Source organism: Budorcas taxicolor, chromosome 5, assembly GCF_023091745.1.
Source record: "Budorcas taxicolor isolate Tak-1 chromosome 5, Takin1.1, whole genome shotgun sequence".
Lineage (NCBI taxonomy): Eukaryota > Metazoa > Chordata > Mammalia > Artiodactyla > Bovidae > Budorcas > Budorcas taxicolor.
Window position 1 is genome coordinate 107,882,089 of NC_068914.1, and position 19,912 is coordinate 107,902,000.

Genomic DNA, 19,912 nt, shown 5'->3' on the forward strand with positions numbered 1-19,912 from the left:
ATGAGATGGCTGGATGGCATCACTGACTCAATGGACGTGAGTCTGAGTGAACTCCGGGAGATGGTGATGGACAGGGAGGCCTGGCACGCTGCGATTTATGGGGTTGCAAAGAGTCGGACACGGCTGAGCGACTGAACTGAACTGAACTGATAGCAGGGATTGGTGGCAGGAGAAAGGGACGACAGAGGATGAGATGGCTGGATGGCATCACTGACTCGATGGACGTGAGTTTGAGTGAACTCCGGGAGTTGGTGATGGACAGGGAGGCCTGGCGTGCTGCGATTCATGGGGTCGCAAGGAGTCAGACACAACTGAGCTACTGAACTGAACTGAACTGATAGCTGCCATAGACAGTTAGATCTATAGACTTTGGCAAAGTTAACTGAAAACCTTCTGGAAAGGATTCACTCTTCTGGATGCCATTAAGAACATTTTTGACTCATGGTAAGAAGTCAAAATATCAACTGGAATAGGAATTTGGAAGAATTTGAATTCCAACCCACATAGATTAGTGAAGGATTCAAGACTCCAGGGAAGGAAGTAACTACAGATGTGGCAGAAATGGCAACAGAACTAGATAGGGAAGTGGAGCCTGAAGATGTGACTGAATTGCTGTAATCTACCTTGAACAGATGAGAAACTGCTTCTCATGGAACAGAAAATAAAGTAGTTCTTGAGATAGCATCTACTCCTGGTTAAAATGCTTTGAAGACTGTTGAAACTACAACAGCATTTAGAATATTACACAAACATAGTTGCTAAAGAAGCCACAGGTTTTGAAAAGCAGCTCTACTGTGGGTAAAATACAAAATAGTATTGCATGCTCCAGTTTTGAAAGAAGCTCTATTGTGGGTAAAATACAAAATAGTATTGCATGCTACAGAAAATTTATTCATGAAAGGAAGAGTCACTTGATGTGGCAAATTTCATTTTATTATTTTAGGAAATTGCCATAGCCACCCCAACCTTCAGCAACCACCACCCTGATCAGTCAGCAGTCATCAACATCAAAGCAAGACCCTCCACCAGCGAAAGGATTACAACTTGCTGTAGGCTTAGATGCTGTTTAGCACTTTTAGCAATAAAATATTTTTAAATAAATGTATGTACACTGTTTTTCAGACATAATGCTATTACATACTTAACAGACTATATAGTATAGTATAAACATAACTTATATATGCATTAGGAAACAAACAAATTCACATTACTTGCTTTACTGTAGTGATCTGGAACTAAACCCACAGTACCTCTGAGGTACGCCTGTAAATAAATAAACGAATAAAAGGAAGCTTGAGGAAGAATAGGATATTTACATAGTTTAAAGATATCTCCCCACAAAACAGTTTTTACAAAGGGAAAATGAATAATTATATATACAAAAGTCTGAAAGACACTAGCATAAGCAAATGATTAAAGAAAACATTACCAGTAATATGATGAAATCAAAATCACATACCATCTGATAGGATGCAATGCAAAGAACACACCATCCCTCTGTGAAATTCTTACCAAAATGTATAAGAAAACATCAGGAAAGCCAAAACTGAGACTCATTTTATACAATAACTGGCTTATGGTCTTCGAAAAATATCAAGATCATAAAAGTCAAGGAATGACTGAGAAACTGTACCCTAGTGAAGAAGATTAAAGAGGTATTACAACTAAATGTAATGGGTGATTTTGAATTGGATTCCAAGTGATGCATACAAGTGGCATAACTGCCAAAACTTGAGTCAGGGGCAGTGGTTATTTCCTGATTTAGCGGATATATTGTGGTCGTGGGCTTTCCAGGTGGCATAAATGATTTTTTTTTAATCCACCTGCCAAAGCAGGAGACACAAGAGACGTGGTTTGATCGCTCAGTTGGGAAGATTCCCTGGAGTAGGAAATGGCAACCCATTCCAGTATTCTTGCCTGGAAAATTCCATGGACAGAGGAGCCTGGCAGGCTACAATCCATTAGGCCATAAGAGTGGAACATGACTGAGCAACTGAGCACACTGTGGTTGTGTATGGAAATATCCTTGTCTTTAGGAAATAACTAAATACAAACTAAGGTATTTGGGGGTACCAGTACATTAGGCTGGCAACTTACTCCCAAATGATTCAGAAAAAAAAAAAAAATAGTTCTTTGAATTATATTTCCAGATTTTCTACAGTGTTTGATTATTTTAAAATTTTTTAAAGAAAAATATTTGACAGTATATAGTTCTATCTTCAGCCATTAAAGAATTACTTTAACCTTATTTATGATCAGATTTAGATCATACTCTGATATGCAATGGAAGATGGGAGCCAAATGTTGACACTGGACTAATCCAAAGAAAAAGCTGAATTTATTCAGACCTTAGTAAAATTAGATACTACTATATAGTTAGCTATGGTCATATGCATGCAATTTCTGTAAGGGCCTAAAAAAAAAGTCTATTTTCTACCTTCCAAAGCACCATGATCACACTAAATACATAGCACACACTCTCAAAATATTTGTCGATGAAGTTTTAAAAAGAAAGATAAGGAACATATTAATGATAGACTTATTAGAAACCCATCAACAAGGAGATCCAACCAGTCCATTCTGAAGGAGATCAGCCCTGGGATTTCTTTGGAAGGAATGATGCTAACTAAAGCTGAAACTCCAGTACTTTGGCCACCTCATGCGAAGAGTTGACTCATTGGAAAAGACTTGGATGCTGGGAGGGATTGGGGGCAGAAGGAGAAAGGGACGACAGAGGATGAGATGGCTGGATCGCATCACTGACTCGATGGACGTAAATCTGAGTGAGCTCCGGGAGTTGGCGATGGACAGGGAGGCCTGGTGTGCTGCGATTCATGGGGTCGCAAAGAGTTGGACACGACTGAGCGACTGAACTGAACTGAACTAAACAACATAGATTACAGCAGAGTATATACAACTCCAGGTTCCCTGATGGCTCACTGGTAGAGAATCCACCTGCCAATGCAGGAGACATGGAATCAATCCGTGAGTCAGGATGATGCCCTGGAGAAGGAAATGGCAACCCACTCTAATATTCTTGCCTGGAAAATTCCATGGACAGAGGAGACTGGCGGGCTATAGTTCATAGGGTTACAAAGAGCCGGATATGACTGAGTGACTGAGCACATACATTTCCAACAGAAAATAATCTCTTTCTGTTGAAATTAGCTTTGTGAGAAAAGTAGAAGGTATGAACAAAGGCTAAATCTTTGGTGATCAGTACCACCCCTAAACATCGGCAGGAAAAAGTAATCCCTATCTCTGTAATCAAGAAGATTAGACAAATTAGCATCCTCAATAGCCTGTCTTGGTGCCTATTCCATTAAAGATTCAGGCTAAGACAAAGTCCCTAAGAAGTTACATATTAAAATGTAAATATCCCAGAGTCCCCATTCAAATACAGATACTCAGAAATCTATATAATTATTCCCTGCACAGCCATTAATGTCTTAGTAATAATAATAATCATAACAAAAGAATCACTGTGCTAGGTACTTTATATAAATGATCTTTACTTCTTGCAACTCTACGAGAAAAGTATTATCATTTCAACTTTATAAATAAGGAGAAGCCCAAGGAAGTGAAATGACATGCCAAGGGCCAAGAATCCATTCAATGGCAGAGTTTTCATTCAAACTCAAGATTCAGATTTTTTCCATTGTGTCTTACTGCTTCTTTCTACTGCACCATTTACTGTTTTTGAAAATGGAAATCTAAGGCACAAAGGTATAAAATGCAATATAGGAAACTTTTTTGGGTATAGGATAAAACTGAACGAGAGTTCTGAGTTTCAGATAAAGGAAGCCAAAGAATGCCTCAGAAATAAGATAGGAAGAAAGGCTCTGAAAAAGGAGAGTGGTGAACAGAAAGAAGGGAGGTGAAAGTCCTGAGAATAAACTGCCTTGGTTCTTTGTTTTTTCTACACAGCCTAACAGTAGATTTGATGAGGTCCCTGAGTTGTTAATGAGCTCAGATTTATCAGCTTGAAAGAGAGAAATTATAAAGTTTATTAAGTGAGGACTATGGTGAATATTCAATTTTCCTTCTTTTATAGGAGGGAAAAAATAAGGAGATGTAAGTCACACCCATCTGAAGACACAGGGTAGACAAGTTATTAGACCATCTTTGAAGACAAAGGAAGTACTATAACATCAAGTGCTTAAGTAATTTTGGATAAAATAACTCCACCCTGTTTAATGTGAAAATAACAACTGACAAAGGAATATTTTAAAACATCTTTAACTAGTTCAACACTGAATTCAGTCTACTATTTATGTACCATCAAGAAATAAATGTAGGAGTTCCCTGATGGTCCAGTGGTTAAGAATCTGCTGCCAGTTTAGGATGTGGGTTCGATCCCTGGTCCAGGAATATCCCACATCCCATGGAACAACTGAGCCATGCGCCACAACTACTGAGCCAGTGCTTTAGAACCTGCCAGCCGCAGCTACTGAAGCCTGCAGGCTTACATACAGCCCAGGCTCTGCGACAAGAGAAGCCACCGCAACGAGGCGCCCTTGCACTCTGCACTGCAACAAAGAGTACTTTCCCACACCCACTTGACACAACTGGAGAAGGCCCATGTACAGCAAGGAAGAGCCAGCACAGCCCAAACAAATAAATCTTATTAAAAAAAAAAAAAAGAAAGAAAGAAATGTAGGACTTCCCTGGTGGTCCAGTGCAGGAAAGTCCATGCTTCCAATTCAGGTGACATGGGTTTGATCCCTGGTCAGGAAACTAAGATCCTGCATGTCACACAGCACAGTAACTTAGTAAATAAAAAAAAGAAACAAATTTAAAGCAAAATAGTGCCTATAATATGAAACTGTATGATGAAAAAAGCACAATTAATGAGAACTATGCAGGATCTGAAATACGTTACTATATAAGTTTGTAGAAAATATACTTTCTATTTATCTAATGGAATCAAATTGGTATTTTCACAGCATCACCAACTCAATGGACTTGAGTTTGAGTGAACTCCGGGAGTTGGTGATGGACAGGGAGGCCTAGTGTCCTGCAATTCGTGGGGTCGCAAAGAGTCGGACACGACTGAGCGACTGAACTGACTGACTGAACCAAGGATATACATTGATCCCTATGAAACAAGAAAGCAATGTGGCACCAAAAAAAAAGATATCTGGGATCAGAAAGACCTGAATTGGAATCTTGGATCTGTCACTTACTAGCTTTGCAACATTGGGCAAGTTATTCAATTTTTCTGCTCGTTCATCCCATATATAAACATGGAGTTAATAACAAATACCTTTCAAAATAATTATTCCACTTCTAGAAATGTATGTTAAGGAACTAATCCATCCCAAACTATCCCTTCCCCTCATTCCTCCCTGCTCCCCCACCAACAACCATAAGCTTGTTCTCTAAATCTGTTTCTGTTTGTAAGTTTATTTGTAGCATTTCCTTTTAGATTGCACATATAAGGGCTATCATACAATATTTCAGTCCCTTTGCTGTTCATCAGAAACTATCACAACACTGTTAATGGACTATACCACAGTACAAAATAAAAGGATGTTATGAATATCAGTTCAGTTCAGTCGCTAAGTTGTGTCCGACTCTTTGCGACCCCATGAATCACAACACATCAAGCCTCCTTGTCCATCACCAACTCCCGGAGTTTACCCAAAGTCATGTCCATCGAGTTGGTGATGCGATCCAGCCATCTCATCCTCTGTCATCCCCTTCTCCTCCTGCCCCCAATCCCTCCCAGCATCAGGGTCTTTTCCAATGAGTCAACTCTTTGCATGAGGTGGCCAAAGTACTGGAGTTTCAACTTCAGCATCAGTCCTTCCAATGAACACCCAGGACTGATTTCCTTTAGAATGGACTGGTTGGATCTCCTTGCAGTCCAAGGGACTCTCAAGAGTCTTCTCCAGCACCACAGTTCAAAAGCATCAATTCTTCGGTCCTCCCTTCTCTTCACAGTCCAACTCTCACATCCATACATGACCACTAGAAAAACCATAGCCTTGACTAGACGGACCTTTGTTGGCAAAGTAATGTCTCTGCTTTTGAATATGCTGTCTAGGTTGGTCATAACTTTCCTTCTAAGGAGTAAGCATCTTTTAATTTCAGGGCTGCAATCACCATTTGCAGTGATTTTGGAGCCCAAAAAAATAAAGTCTGACATTGTTTGCACTGTTTCCCCATCTATTTCCCATAAAGTGATGGGACCAGATGCCAGGATCTTCGTTTTCTGAATGTTGAGCTTTAAGCCAACTTTTTCACTCTCCTCTTTCACATTCATCAAGAGGCTTTTTAGCTCCTCTTCACTTTCTGCCCTAAGAGTGGTGTCATCTGCATATCTGAGGTTACTGATATTTCTCCTGGCAATCTTGATTCCAGCTTATGCTTCTTCCAGCCCAGCATTTCTCATGATGTACTCTGCATAGAAGTTAAATAAGCAGGGTGACAATATACAGCCTTGATGTACTCCTTTCCCTATTTGGAACCAGTCTGTTGTTCCACGCTCAGTTCTAACTGTTGCTTCCTGACCTGCATATAGGTTTCTCAAGAGGCAGGTCAGGTGGTCTGGTATCCCCATCTCTCTCAGAATTTTCCACAGTTTATTGTGATCCACATAATCAAAGGCTTTGGCATAGTCAATAAAGCAGAAATAGATGTTTTTCTGGAACTCTCTTGCTTTTTCCATGATCCAGCGGGTGTTGGCAATTTGATCTCTGGTTCCTCTGCCTTTTCTAAAACCAGCTTGAACCTCTGGAAGTTCACGGTTCAGTATTGCTGAAGCCTGGCTTGGAGAATTTTGAGCATTACTTTACTAGCGTGTGAGATGAGTGCAATTTTGCGATAGTTTGAGCATTCTTTGGCATTGCCTTTCTTTGGGATTGGAATGAAAACTGACCTTTTCCAGTCCTGTGGCCACTGCTGAGTTTTCCAAATGTGCTGGCATATTGAGTGCAGCACTTTCACAGCATCAATATAATTTTATTTAAAAGGTAATTTGTATAACAATGTTCATCATAATACCATTTATAAAAATAACAAGTAAACTAAAATCTAGTATTAAGGGAATGTTGAGTAATGGGTATATACATCACCAGATCAGTGGTTCTCATACTTTATAGAGTACATAACAAACTAAGGAAGCTTTGTAAAATGTATATTCCTAGACCCTATACTTAAAAATTCTGACCTAGTAAGTTTGAGATGAGAAAAGGAAATGCATTATTTTGAACAAACAACCAGGAATAATTGTGATGGAAGGAGTCCATGAAAAGTCTGCATTAAATGGAATACTACTGTGTAATTAGAAATATGATTATGAAGACTTTGTAATAACACTAAATTGTTTGATATATTATTAAGTGAAATATTTAAGATTCAAACTGTCTACTCTATCTAACAACAACCACATTAAACAGACATAGAAAAAGTTATTTTAGCAATAGGATTGGAATTTTTTTTTCTTATACTCAATTTTTTGAAACACTGTCATGCTATTATAAATGACTAAGCAACATATCAAAATTTAAAACCAAGAGCCAATGAATCTCCATGGCCTTCAGATTTAAAATTCAACTCCTAAGGGCAGTACACAAGTACACCAATTTCCAGACTTACTTCATACCCATGCTCTATAACAAACTACTTCTAATACCCCAAATTATATATATTTTACATTTTTATACAAATTATTAAATATACTGTTCTTTTTGCCAGAATTACCCTTCCCCAAAACTGTCAGCCTAACAAACTCCTACTCATTCAACAAGATTTAAGAATCATCTCCTCTCTGAAATTTACCCTGACTACTCTCTCCTCCAACAGATTAAAGGTATCTCCTTCTTCCTCCTGTCATTCCTGAAGAATTGTTTAAGACTTTCATTACACCACACATTACAGTGTATTAACTCTTTGTCAATATTCAAAATGTAAAGCACATTATTATACTCTATTATTTTATAAGTACTTGTTCATAATTCTTCACCTTCTCCATTATGTCTCCAAAGTCTCTATGAAATTCAGAGTAACAGAACACTCTGTCACTAGCCAAAGCAAACCAACAGGAAAGACTCTGTTATACAATACACCCCCACTGGAGAGTTTACCATGCCAAAGAACATCTCAGCATAATTCCTGCAGCTCCCCCCAAACACACTCCCATTCACTCCCATGCCTTCATAATAGCAGCAAAATATTTATACAAAACAAGGATAATTCTGTAGTTTAATTTCTGTAAATTAAATTCTGTAATTTAATACAGCAGTTTTTTAGTATCTTCAAAACACTAAGAAACTATATTTAGCATATTTAGATGCTATATAAAACATATCAAATGCAGATTAGTAACTACAGGTATCAAACAAGGATTCAAAGTGGCTGAATAGTAATTTGGTGGTAAAAGACAAAAAGAAAAGTAAAGCTTAGTGTGGAAGAATGCTAATTGAGATGCGCGGGTCAGAACTTCAAACACTTCCCCAACAATGAAACATAGGTTTTTGAAAAAATCTATATATTGAGTAAACTTACAATATGGACTTTTTACGACCTTATGGGCTGTAGTCCGTCAGGCTCTTCTGTTTCCGAGCAAGAATCGGAGAGTGGGTTGCGATGTCCCCTTCCAGGGGATCCTCCTGACCCAGGATGGAACCCCCGGTCTCCTGCATTGGCTGAGGTTACTCCCAGAGAGTGTTTCCATGGATTTGCCCGCCTCAGGACAGCCTCACCTGTGTTTCCTGCCTTGAGAAAAAGTTTACAGAACCCTGGTCCAAATGATTAAACTCTTCAGCCCAAGAACTGGAAGAAAAGCCAAATAAATAAAGTCAACTACATTCATAATCCACAGAGAAGGATAAAAGCAGAGAGCTCCCCCACTACTTTGGAATAGCATGTCCCCTGAGACATAATGCTATTCCTCTTAAGGATTTGTGGGATTTCTTCTACAGTGTGGCTTCATGAAGTTCTAAGTTTTATTAACGTCCAGAATAAGATGGCATATCCACAGTCAAATAAATCCAGGCATTTAAAAATAACTCACATATCTTCTCACAAAAGAGCTGCCATTGTAACTCACTGAAATGTAAGAAAGAAAGAAAAAAAAGAAAAAGGAAAAGAAAAACCTGAATGATTTTATACAATCTGTGAGTTCACATGAAGGAAAGAAAGCACCAACAGAATGGAAGTGACTCCTGCAACAGCCAGTTGGGCTTACCCCTCAGATCAGAAACTACCTCTCTGGCCTTGACTGAGAACGATTTTTGCTAAAAGAAACTTCGTTATGCTGCCCCAAATGTTACTAAAGACCTAAGTTATAAAGCACATCTTTAAAAACTGTTAATCATGAGGGTGAATCATGTTATTTTTCTCCTACTACCTGGCTGAGATAGTTTTGCTAAGAAAATAAGAATTTTGATTGGGGTTGGGGGAAGCAGGCGGTTTTGAAGCATGGAGCATTTTGAGAGATAAGAAAAGTCTGGATAAGATGATAAACTGGCAGAAGAAGGAAGGAAAAGAAGGCTGACACTAACTTTTAGTGAGAATTTACTCTGTGCCAGGTATCATGTTAGGAACTTAAACTACCTTAACTATGTCTTTCTTTTTTTTTTTTTAAATTCTGCAATAAAAGTACTATCATCTCTAAAAAAAAAAAAAAAAAAACAACTTACAATATGAATTTGTTTTAATAAGAAAATGGATGTAAAAGAATTTGAATCTCAAACCATATTAGACACTGAAGCTCTTATACAATTATAGTCTATATCTTTGTCATAATAAATAAAAACACCTAAGGAATACCTTCTGGAAACAGGCAAAAAATATACCATATGCTGACACCTAAGATGAGTAATGTAACAGATATCCAAGAAAAAGTTCTAGGGACTAATTTGATAGCAATAAAAAAAAAAGCCATTTCCAGCACTGGCCCTATGCTATCCTATTTCTCTTCAATCAAATCCCTTTCCCCTTCAACAGCACTAGCCTAGCCTTTTAAGAAGAAAGGATAAATGACCACATTTATCCAACCCATTCTGAAAAAAATCCACTCCATCAACTCTGCCATTAGAGCTTCACAGCTTTAGTATTTCAGCCCGAAGTTTGTTTCCTCTTTTGGAGAAGGAAATGGCAACCCACTCCAGTATTCTTGCCTGGAGAATCCCAGGCACAGACAAGCCTGGTGGACTGCTGTCTGCACGGTCACACAGAGTCGCACGTGACTGAAGCGACTTAGCAGCAGCAGCAGCAGTTGTTTCTTCTTTAAATAAAAATACTAAAAGAGCTTCATCTTCCTAAAAGCCTTTACAGTCAATCATACTCCAGTATGAATTGTCAGCACCCACAGATAGTTGCTGGTGGTAGGGGAAGTTTAGGAAAACACATGGACACAGAATCTGTGAGGTGAGAGGAGAAATTAACACTGACATATGCAGGAAACTAGAAATGATGAAAGCAAACTCTGTAAGCTCCAGAATTTTGAAGGTTCAATCTTTGTTCTTAATCTACTTCTCACTATGCACAGCTCATTCCAGCTCTACTCCTCACACAAAACCTGCAACCCTTGGAGAGGGACAGTTGACACAAAAACTAGAGGCAGGCTGAACTTGTGCTAATTACAGTAGAGAAGAGGCTTTCTTTGTAAAGAGAAAGAAATTTGAGCCAGAAGTGTTAGAAGAAAGGTAGTAGAGGAAACAGAAATATCAAGCAGACAGCAAGAAATAAGGTTGGCTGTTTATGTCCACAACCATCAATCAAGAGATGATCCAATTTGATGGCGACAAGTTTATTCTGATTGTTTCAGCTCAGTTAACTAGAAGTAATTAACCGCTTTAAATAAAGCTGCTCTCACAACACAACAGAACCCAAATAATTCTATAGCACAACTGAATCAAAATTCATTTTACAGATTCATAAGGATGTGCTGTTAAATAACAAAGTATTACCTATAAGAAACACTTTCAGAGATGAACTTTGGAGATTACAACAGAAGGAAATGAGGAAAATAAAATTTATCTTTTGACCATATATTCTGACTCATCCTCAAAAATCACCAAACTGCAAGCCTCACCCAGGTTTAACACAAATGTAGAAGTCACTTGCTGTCCTACTGACACAAAGGAAAACTGGACTCTAAGAAGAGTTCTTAGATCTGTGTTACACAAGAAAATGCACTGGGCTGTCAACTGGCATTGTGCCTTGGGCTGCCATATGGTTTACACGACCATGTCATCACATACAAGAGAAAGAACTGGCACACAGATATGTCTTCTGGGTAAACTCCTGCTTTTTCAAACATGAGATAATCTCTCACATCAACATAAAATGAAATAACCAAAACTCATATTTCAATTAATTAAAACTATGCTGAAATATGTTTGAAATGGAAACCAAAGACACACTAAAATGCATTAAATGTTAAATAGCTTCAGATTCTGTAGGCTGAAATTAATCTTTTCTAACCCATGATTGAAGTATAGTCAGCTTCCATTTCTAGTTAAACACTCAGGAAGAATGTTTTATAATAGACTCTGAAAGAATTATCCAAAATGACCTCAAATGTATAATGAAATAAATTATTTCAGTACACAACTGAGCTAATATAATTCTGTTTACTGTCACCTGAGAGGTTAAATTGCTAAGGTCAGTAGGCACACTACTGAATACTGTAAACTCCTGCATTAATGTCAGTGAAGACCTACTTCACTCTTCTGTGACTATAAGAAACCACTGAGATGCACTACGGATTGAGCAATGTGAAAACAGACAGGTTGAGTAGTCACCAGCTGGTTGTCCTAATTCCCTGCTAACACAACATCCTCTCAGTGTTGAAGAGGGAGCTGAAAACGCTGTAGTTGAGAAAGAGGTCAATACCAAAATTCCCCCTCCTCTCTCCTTACTCCCCATCATGCAGCTGGCACGGTTCACTCAGGCAGACACAGCTCCCTGAACAGAATGGTGCAATCACTGCTTCAAACATCATTACTATCTAAAATAGATAACCCACTTGCAACTTGACTATTTTTATAGATATAACATTTTTGTGCAGTTTAACTGCTCTATTTGTGATTTATTCCATTTAACCAATACAGCTTCCCTGGAAGTGAGTATCATATATTAGAGTCTCAACAGCCTAAATAGTTGAAAATTACAATACTTCCAGGTTGCCTTCTATCTCCTTGTATCTATCACCAAAAACTTCATGAACTGAATCCTGAATCTGAAAAATTTATAAGCTGTCTGGTTTACATATCTTTGGTGACAAGATTACTTTTCTCTCAGTTCTTACTGATATACTTCTTCACATGGAGATCTTGAGAACTGGATTCCTTATGTTTCACAAGAATTTACTAACTATACATAGCATTTGACTCTTTGAGGCATTGAGAAAATTAAGTAAATTTGAGTTATTAACTAATTTTTTTACTGCTTTATCAAAATATAAGTACTTCTTAATCTAAACTAAAAAAGAAATAATCTAACACAGTTTAAATGGGACTTTTTTTTTAGATTAAAAGGTAATTAGGCCAAAGAGTAAAATTTTAAAAGGCTTTGCAGCTATCTCATGAAAGTTATGTTAAATAAACTGAAATTTCATACATAATATGAAGGAAGAAAAGGAGGGAAGCAATTCAATTTGAGTACTCTAATGAGCTCTGATGAGTTCAGATTTTTTTTTTTAAGGATGAAAGAGGGTGTAAGAGGTAAAACTGAAAGCAAACACAGAAGTGAAGTATATACTTGCCATGGAAAAAGGCTAATGCCCTTTTCAGCTAAGTTTGAAAAAAAGGAGAGAAGAAATAGAAGTTCACTGCTATGACAGTTAATATAATCTTAATCTCTGACATATTAAAACTCTAGATGGTTTTACACCACAAGAGAATTCCCTGAAACATCTAACAAAACTAAGAATCTGATTCTTCCCAACTTCTATTTTGCTCTTATCCCTAGTGAGAATAATTTTCAACCCAGAAAGAATAAACAATGCAAAGATTTTACCAAAGCTCCAGAAAGACTGAGATCATAAGAGGCACTTAGCCACTTCAAATGGATTTAAGTATCCAGATTCAAAAGAATTAGAAGCAAAGGGGTAGAAAGAATTTGCAACAATACTAGGCATCATCAATTGTTCCCTATCTGAAACAAGTAGCCTAAGCTTGGTGCAATTTATAGACACACTAGGCTTCCCTGATGGCTCAGAGGGTAAAGAATCTGCCTGCAATACAGTAGAGGTAAGTTGGATCCCTGGGTCGGGAAGATCCCTTAAGAGAAGGGAATGGCTACCCACTACATTATTCTTGCCTGGAGAATTCCATGGACGGAGGAGCCTGGTGAGCTCCAGTCCTTGGAGTCACAAAGTGTTGGACATGACTGAGCGACTAACACACACACACATACACGTAGACTTACTACTACAGGGGTAGATCAAAGGAATGGAATAAACAGAACATAATGTGAATACAGAAAGGCAATAGATAAAATACCTCATAATATTCAGACACATTAGAGAGAAATAACTGGTTCTATTAAGTGGCCTCAATGTTGGTAGAAAGACCATGCATAAAGATGCTCACTTTCAAATTTATACTAATTTGAAGTTCTTTAGGCGTATATCATAGATGTTGAATACCAGTTATAGAAAACATGCTTATTAAATCTACATATGATGCAGAAAAGAGACTTTAATATACAGGAAAACAGACTCAAGAGCCAAGAGAGCTAGATATATTATAAATATAGGCTAACATAGGTAAGATTAAATATAATAGGAATAATTTAAGTTCAATCAACGCTTTCACAAGTACCAGACAGGGGAATCATGACAAGTTGACAAGTCATTGACAACCATGACAATGGCTTGACAAGTCATTGGGGAAAAAAAAAAAAAACGCTGAAGTTTTAATTGACTATCTGCTCAATGTGAGCCAAAGGCACCGTACAGCTTAGAAAATTTTGACCTGTACTAAGGCAGGTCTTAGATCAATAATAAGAAAGTAATAACTTCATTGTATCATGTTTTAAATAGCCGCTATTTCATTTTCATTGCACAATACATGTTTACTCTAAAATATAGGAAAATACAGATAAGCCAAAAAATAAAGATCACTCACAATTCCACCACTCACTAAATAATCCTATTCCTTTTCCAGAGGATTTTTCCAACCTAGGGATTGAACCCTGGTCTCCTGAATTGCAGGAAGATTCTTTACTGTCTGAGCCATCAGGGAAACCCAATAACTACATTCTTGTGCTTATCATTCCAGACTTCTTAACATACAATATAAATGTTCACACACATTTATTCTTGGTTAAAGAAAAGGATCATACTAAATATGCTGCTTTCTAATTTTTTTTTAAATTCAAAATATATTAAGTCCCACTATATCCTACACTGGTCAAATGACAACTATTGCATTTTTTTAATTTCTGGTCACCATATTTGAAGAGAGTCATTGAAATTCTTGAGAATAGGAAAGAAGTATGAAAATGTTAGTTCTTAACATGCTCAGTCGCTAAGTCATGTCTCTTTTTGTGATCCTACGGACCATAGCCCACCAGGCTCCTCTGTCCATAGGATTTTCCACGCAAGAATACTGGAGTGGGTTAACATTGCCTACTCTAGGGAATCTTCCCCATCCAGGGATTGAACCCACGTCTCCTGTGACTCCTGCATTGGCACGCAGATTCTTTACCATTGAGCCACCTGAAAAGCTCCAAGTTCTTAACACCTATGCTCTATTACCACGTGGCAACTGGTTGTTAAAATCTTAGGAAAAAATAGAAGATTCATAACAAAACAATATAGCTAAATATTAGCTGAAGAACTGCCCTGGCAAACTAAACTACTTTATACTGACCCATAAAGCCAAATTAGTACCAACTGCTGGAAATTATAGGGAGGTGAATTTTAGCTCAATAAAAGATGGATATTTTAAGTAATTAGAGCCATCAAAAAATAGAGTGGATGGATCTAGCTATTGCAGGGTTTAACAGAACTGCAGTAAGTAACTGGTAAAGGATGTTATAGGTAAATTCTCTAGCTAAGAAACTGGATGAAAGGACTCCTTTGTATTTGAAGATTCTGTGATTCTACTGGAAAACACTATAGAAATTTACTCCTGTTGAAGGAAATGGCCACCCACTTCAGTATTCCTGCCTGGGAAATCCCATGGACAAAGGAACCTAGCAGGCTACAGCCCATGGGCTCACAAAAGTCTGCCATGACTTAGCAACTAAACAATAACTAATTCACGATGATAAACATTTTTGTGTTCATTGGCAGGTGTATGTCTTCTTTGACATACTGTCTGTTTTCTTATAAATAACTGAAAAGACAACAAGGCATTGGAACTTGAAAAAAAAGAGAAAGAAATTTACTCCTAGTACCATGTGAAGCCAAAGTGTTAGTCACTTAGTTGTGTCAGATTCTTTGTGACCCCGTGGACTATAGCCTGCCAAGATTCTCTGTCCATGGAATTGTTCAGGAAGAATACTGGAATGGGCAGCCCTTCCCTTCTTCAGGGGATCTTCCCGAAGAAGGGATTGAATCCAGGTCTCCTGCATTGCAGGCAGAGTCTTTACCATCTGAGCCACCAGGGAAACCTAAGGCCTTTAGAAATAGTTAACAAAGTGATAAGGAATTGGAGATATTTACTCTTGAAAAGTAGGAAGAGGGGGCACTAAGACCTTAAAAGTGTTGTACACAGTGTTGAGATTAAATTTATTCTGGAAAGCCCCAAAATTTAAAACTAAAAACAAAATGTAGATGTTCAAGAAAGGAAGATTTCAGCTCAAGGGAAAGGAAGGATTACTAATAAAGCTTTCTAAAATGAAAAAATAACAAACAAAAGAAATAGAGTCAAGTATTCCAGAGTTCTGTGAGAAATCACAGCACAATGATGAATACCAATGTGCTAAATGCTTTGCATTAATTTCTATACCCCACTTAATCCTTACAATAGCTCCATATGATAGGTATTCTTACTATTTCCACTTCATAGAAGAGCACAGTGAGGCTTAGAAACATATTTACTCAAGGTCATTTTTACTTTTGCTAAAAATCACAGTGTCAACCAAACATACCTGATTCCCCATTATACAGCTACTGCTTAAAGCATCTTCAGAAAGAGTATCTACTAATTCTTCAAAGGGCAGTCATGAGTTGCTTTTTTAAGGATGTAAGGATTTTTAAATTATTATTCCTACCAAAAACGTGTTCAAATTAGACACATTGGCCATGTACTTTAAACTTCTGTAAATAAAACAGATTCAATGAATAAGACTTAAGGCAAGGTAAAGCAAATTTGAATCACAACACTTGAAATCCTTGCCATTACTAGTTATGTGATCTTGGGCAAGTTCTTAATCTTCCTATCTCTTTAGTGCATCATCTGAAAAATGAGGACCAACCTCTTAAGACTGACATAAGAACTGAATGAGATGATATACGCATTTAGCACAGGATCTGAGCCTATTATTACACAACACAAATAATAAAGTAGGGCAATGTTAAATCGCTTCAGTTGTGTCCGACTCTCTGTGACCCCAAGGACTATAGCTTGCCAGGCTCCTCTGTCCATGAGATTTTCCAGGCAAGAGTACTGGAGTGGGTAGCCATTTCCTCATCCAAAAGTAGGGCATGGGAGTACCAAATCTATTCCACAATTCATTCCAAAATATTTTAAAATTTTGCATTGCCTTTATGTCTGAAGGTAAAGAGATAATTTTCTATTATCTTGTAAATAAGCTTTTGATGGCAATCATCTGTGAAGTAAAATGACAACGAAATAAAGTGTGCTTTCTTAGGAATTCCATTTTATGTAAAGAATCACCCAAAGAAGATAATTTCAATTCTCATTTTCTTCAAAGGCACTATTTTAGTTGTTTATTCAATATGATATAGAAAAATGGAAGTTTAAAGGTTACTGGGTTTGATTTTGCTGTTTTACAACTTGGTTCAAACTACTCTAATGAACACGCTTTTTTAAGGTTTTTTGTTTTGTTTCCTGTATGTGTTCTCACTGTTGAGCTACTACTTCTACCTCTGACAAAACCAGCAAAACAGAAAACCTCTCATTCAAGAAGTACATTATAGTCACAATTTCCATGTTATAGTTGATGTTTACCAACACTAAATAGTTGCTATTCTATTCCTGAAATTTTACATTCTCTTTTTAAAATGACACAACTAAGAAGGCATTTAAAATATGTTTAAGTTCTATCACAAAGATAAGTTTTTTAAAACACCATTCATCTCAAAGGAATCAACTGAAGTTCTCCCTACTCTCAAAGAATTCTTTAGTGTTTTTGCAAAGAAATTGATTATTTTTAGAAACCTCTTTCAGGATATCAGTTTCTAACCATAATGATATTTATCACTGATATGATAGCAAACATTTACTTCACCTGCAATTTAAAACTATACCCAAATAAACTGCTTCTGTATAAACTACCTGTGACTAAGGGCAATTACTAGATCTATAATCTGAAATTTGTACAAACTGTCTACCTGTGATTGAAAGTGAAAATTACTTAACAAGGGAATGCACACAAGGCTTATCACTTCTAAGACTTACTGAAAAAAAATGCCCCATAAATATTCATTGTTCCAAAGCGAACTATCATTCCAATAAAATGCCACTGTCAACAAGTACAGATGATCATATGTGGAGCTTTCTAAAATCCCATCAATTATTTTCCAACTAAATTCATTTCACCATAACAGGAATGTTCTCATTTACCCTATTAGCCAAGACGGTAACTAACTGCATTATCTGACCACCGCAACACATGAAAACTTATGTAAAGAACACAATGTCATCATCCAAAAGTTTGTATTAAGCACTTGTCAAGAGCAGCAAAGAACAGTTTTTAAAACTGTTAAAAACCAAGAAAATCACTTGAGCTTAAAAAATTTTTACAAATAGAATTAGACTTAAGAGATGTGTTAGGGTAAAGATGTGAATGATGATTGATGCCTCCAAAAACATCCAGGATAAACTGAATAGCTATGATTTTAGAAACTAAATAGCTTTCCTTGAATTTTATCTCGTGAATATTCTTCAGGTTTCCTCCCTCACAACTGATTTCATTTGCCCATCAATTCATCGTTTAAATTAATTGTTTTTTCAAATATGTAAATCAATCCTGCTATTTCTAAGATACTGCCTGGTGAAAAAAAGACCTTGGGGGGTGTGTGGGTGTGGGTGTGTGTGTGTGTGTGTGTGTGTGTGTCCAAGCAATATTAACTCTCACCTGGAACATCTTCACATTAAAGATGTTATGTTCCATATACACTTATGTTCCATATACATCTCTATTATGTTCCATATACACTTTCCCAATCCCAACCTGGCATTCTTCATCCTGAGATACAAGTTTTACTCAGCCATGTCCAGGTGACTGAAAGTACTGCTGGGGCTGCCTAACCTGCCTCATCAAGTTTTACACACACCCTGTACTGATGACATCTCACCAGAAGGCTCACTCTTCATTTTGTGGGATCATATCCCACAGCACAGCAAAAGCCTTCTGCAAGAGAAGAGAAGCAGCAACCAAGGGCTGTGGCTTTTGCAGGATAATGGCATGCACGCAAAAGCTTCTCTGCCAATTTCATTTAAATAGCCGAAAAGGGAACGGTGGGGCGGGGGTGGAGGGGGGGCGGTGCGGGTAGGAGGCTGGATTCGAAACTGAAAACATGTAATAAACATTGATGGAGAGCGGGTGAGACGCAAAAAATTCTTCCAGCAACACTAGTGCTAGTGCATGTACAAGTTCTGCACCACAGCTCACAGAAAAGTAGCTACTGACGCATTGATGGAAGGCTATTTTAAATTTACTCAAAGAATCTAAGGCATCTATCTGACAGGGAGGTTCATGCCTCATCTCCATATACACATTCTGTTTTCCCACCTAATTTAAGAATGAATCGCTGGCAGCCACCAGGTGCAATAACCGTGAGGAGGAAGGACGTATTCATCACAATGCATAGCGAGGTGTGCAAACGCGGAGCCGGTTCCGGTCCTTACCTTAGCAGACTAGACAGGGGCAGGGGTCCGGATCCACCGCCCAGGATCCCTCCTTTCCTGCCAGACAGGAGTTTCTCCACCAGAGCCACATTTCCAGTGCGAGCAGCTTCCAAGAGCTCCTGGTCCTTCCCCATAGTCTCTCAACGACTCCCTCTCAGAGTCCTTTCCCTCTTCGGGTCCTCCTCCCCGCCCACCCCCACTCCTCACAAATCCAGAGCCCTCCCCGCCCCACCCTAAGATAATGCCAGAGCTCCAGCCCCTAGAGAGTCCTGCAGCCCCCAGCCGGGAACACTACTCCCCGCTCCTCTTCGGGGCGCAGCTTTTACAACGAGGACCAGACCATGTCTTGGAACAGGGTCTGGCTGAGCTGGGAGCCGCGACGCGCCCCCACAGCCACTCCCCTTAATTCCCGAGGCCTCGTTCCCGCGGGTGGGGTGTCAGGGGGTGGGGACCGGGGATGCTTTTTGAGAAGCGGGAGGAGGATGCTGAGGAGTGAGGAGGTCGGAGGAGGAGACGGAGACCGTCCTCGCCTGAGCGCGAGCGCCGCGAACGCCCGTGGCGGCTGCGGCCCGCGCACCCTCGCGCCCCGGCCCGGTTCTCCTCAGCTTTTGCGCCTGGCCCGCTCGGCGGTTAAGGAGGCGGCGTCCGCGGGCCGCGGCCCGCGGCGGAGAGGAGAGCGGCGGCTACGGCTCCGGCGGCCGCGGCCCGCGCCGAGGCCGCGCGGTGCGGCTGAGCTGCGGCGGGCGCGTGCCGAAGGCGGCGGCGGCTGCGGCGGTGGTGGCGGAGGCGGCTCCGGGCTCGGGTAGGGCGGGCGGGCGCCCGGGTCCGCCGGCGGCGGCGGCGGCGCTGAGGCCTGGCGCGCGGGGCCGCGGGCGCGCGGGGGGCGTGTGAGCACCGGCAGGTGCGGCCCG

The 19,912-nt window shown here is 39.1% G+C and overlaps 1 protein-coding gene across 1 annotated transcript in view; it reads right to left on the reverse strand.

Annotated features, from left to right (window-relative positions):
• ANKS1B (ankyrin repeat and sterile alpha motif domain containing 1B) overlaps window positions 1-19,135 on the reverse strand; it is a 1,150,548-nt gene extending 1,131,413 nt beyond the window's left edge. The window contains exon 1 of the mRNA XM_052640785.1: window positions 19,002-19,135. Coding sequence (XP_052496745.1) covers window positions 19,002-19,135 — 134 coding nt within the window. The remainder of the gene's footprint in view (window positions 1-19,001) is intronic.
• Between the last annotated feature and the right edge of the window lie 777 nt (window positions 19,136-19,912).